Source organism: Hibiscus syriacus, unplaced genomic scaffold, assembly GCF_006381635.1.
Source record: "Hibiscus syriacus cultivar Baekdansim isolate YM2019G1 unplaced genomic scaffold, ASM638163v2 tig00110956_pilon, whole genome shotgun sequence".
NCBI lineage: Eukaryota > Viridiplantae > Streptophyta > Magnoliopsida > Malvales > Malvaceae > Hibiscus > Hibiscus syriacus.
In genome coordinates, this window is record NW_024062932.1 from 1,071,763 (window position 1) to 1,073,941 (window position 2,179).

The window sequence follows — 2,179 nt, forward strand, 5'->3', positions numbered from 1 at the left end:
TAAATACTATAAGCATAAATTATCATATTTTTAACTGGCCATTAATTTTACCGACAGCCGTGAGATCGTGACTTTCCCTCCAAAGGGGGAGGGGAGGATTGAGGAGAATCTCACGAGCTATCCTGCGCCTTCCTTCCCATGTGAAGGTTAGCAGCAGCACCGGTCGCACTCCTCCTCTTCTCTAGCCCATCATCTATAATATAAATCATTATGCCTTTTTGTCAGTAATTAGCCCCCAAACTCACCCTTTGTTTAGTTGACTTTTCAATTCCATCCTCCTTTCCTTTTTCTCAGCGCAAAACCAAAATGGGGGCCAACGCGTCGGAACCTACCTCGACCCGGACTCGCTCAAGTCGGTCCCCTCGAACTGCGCCGAGTCATCTGAGCTCATCTCCCTCCGATTCTCAATCTAGTCCCACCACCGTATCTTACACATCCGCTTCATCTTACACAAAAGAGAATTCGTGGGAGACTTCAATTTCAAGTCCAAGTTCACTTTCAAGCTTCCGCGAATCCATCTCCGAAAATCCTCACATCTACGACATAACCGAAATCCGAGCTGCCACCACCAACTTCTTAGCCAAGCGCTACTCCTCCAATTCATCCTCTACCGCCGCTAGCTGGCGCTGCAATCTCCGCGGTCGTGATACTGTCGTTTTCCAACGCAAGTTTCGCATCAAAATCCAGAAGTCTCAACTCAAAGAACGATTTTCCATCATCTGTAGAAGCAATCACATGAGTATTATCAAACTCCTCGGCGCTTCTATATCCGGCGACTATATTTACCTCGTTTACGAGTTCATCGAAGGATCAAATCTCGTTGAGTGCTTGAGAAACCCTAGAAATCCGAGCTTTACCGTTCTCTCGACGTGGATTTCTCGGATTCAAATCGCTACGGATCTCGCTCACGGTCTCGATTATGTTCACAATAGCACCGGATTAAATATCAACATCGTTCATAATCATATAAAAAGCAGTAGCATTATTGTTACAGAGCCTTCTTTCAAAGCCAAGATTTGCCATTTTGGAACGGCACAGCTTTGTGGTGAAACGGACAAGAAGGAAACACTAGAAACCGGCTCTTCGAGACGGGAAACAGAAATTGAAGAAGGTAATGTGAGTTTTAGGGAATTGAATAGATCCGATAGTACGGACAGGAAATTCGAAGCGCTAAGAGATTACATGTCGCCGGAATTCAAATCCGGCGGCATCATGACACAAAAATCTGATGTTTACGCCTTCGGTGTGGTGATTTTGGAGCTGTTATCCGGGAAGGAGCAGTTGAAATATCGATATGACAAAAGGACCGGTGATTTTCTAAGGACGTCATTGGTGGATACTTCGAAGGCAGCCGCGGCGGAGGGAAGGGAAGGGTTGAGGAAGTGGATTGATAGAAGGTTGAATGACTCGTTTCCAGTTGAGGTGGCGGAGAAGCTGATACGTCTAGCGTTTGATTGCGTACACGTGGATCCTGATCAACGGCCCGATATGGGACACGTGGCAGGGAAGATATCCAAACTTTATCTTGAGTCGAGGATTTGGTCGGATCATGTAAAACTTCCGACCGGTATTTCGGTCTCCTTGGCACCTAGATGAGCTGGAAATATAGCAGCCTGGTCATACTTGAGTTTTTTTAGTACGTACGCTTGATTTTGACAGATGTGGAAAGATACCGATTTGATTCTTTTGCTTAATCAACATATTGGTTGAAATCTCATTGTTTATTTTATGAAAAATACATTTGCCGACGTTATGAATTCGACAATCATAACATTGTTGGCGTATTGCTGTAATACACACCAAGTCGGTCTTTAAAATGTAAAGTGATTTTTTTCTCCGACAATCTCAGCTGTTTGTTCATTTTCTCTTCTCTAATTTCTTATTTTCTATCATGCCAAACAAAGGAAAACCGGAAAACAAATTTGTTTGCATCACCAACAGAAACTGGAAACTAATTTGGAAAGTAGCTCGTTCATTAGTGTGAAAAACTTTTATGGGGTATTCGGCACACCATATTGGAGATATCTACGCCATAGTAAAACCCAACGGTGGATATAAAATGAGCTCAATAAGCTCTTGTGTGGGCTTAAGAACAAATCAAGCAAAAGAGAAATAAGTTCTTTTCCATAATATAGGTTTGCATGATACAGGCAATGTACATGTTGATCCAGAATGCTAA

At 43.2% G+C, this 2,179-nt stretch overlaps 1 protein-coding gene across 1 annotated transcript; it reads left to right on the forward strand.

The window, feature by feature from the left end:
* The first annotated feature begins 219 nt into the window (after positions 1-219).
* LOC120148295 (lysM domain receptor-like kinase 3) lies at positions 220-1,669 on the forward strand. The gene has a single exon (XM_039161455.1). It carries the CDS (start codon positions 307-309, stop codon positions 1,594-1,596), a length of 1,290 nt encoding a protein of 429 aa, XP_039017386.1. The 5' UTR covers positions 220-306; the 3' UTR covers positions 1,597-1,669.
* Positions 1,670-2,179: the final 510 nt, after the last annotated feature.

What these genes read in the sequence shown, in the direction of transcription:
- LOC120148295 (XM_039161455.1), top strand. Translation starts at nt 307, where the DNA reads ATGGGGGCCAACGCGTCGGAACCTACCTCGACCCGGACTCGCTCAAGT.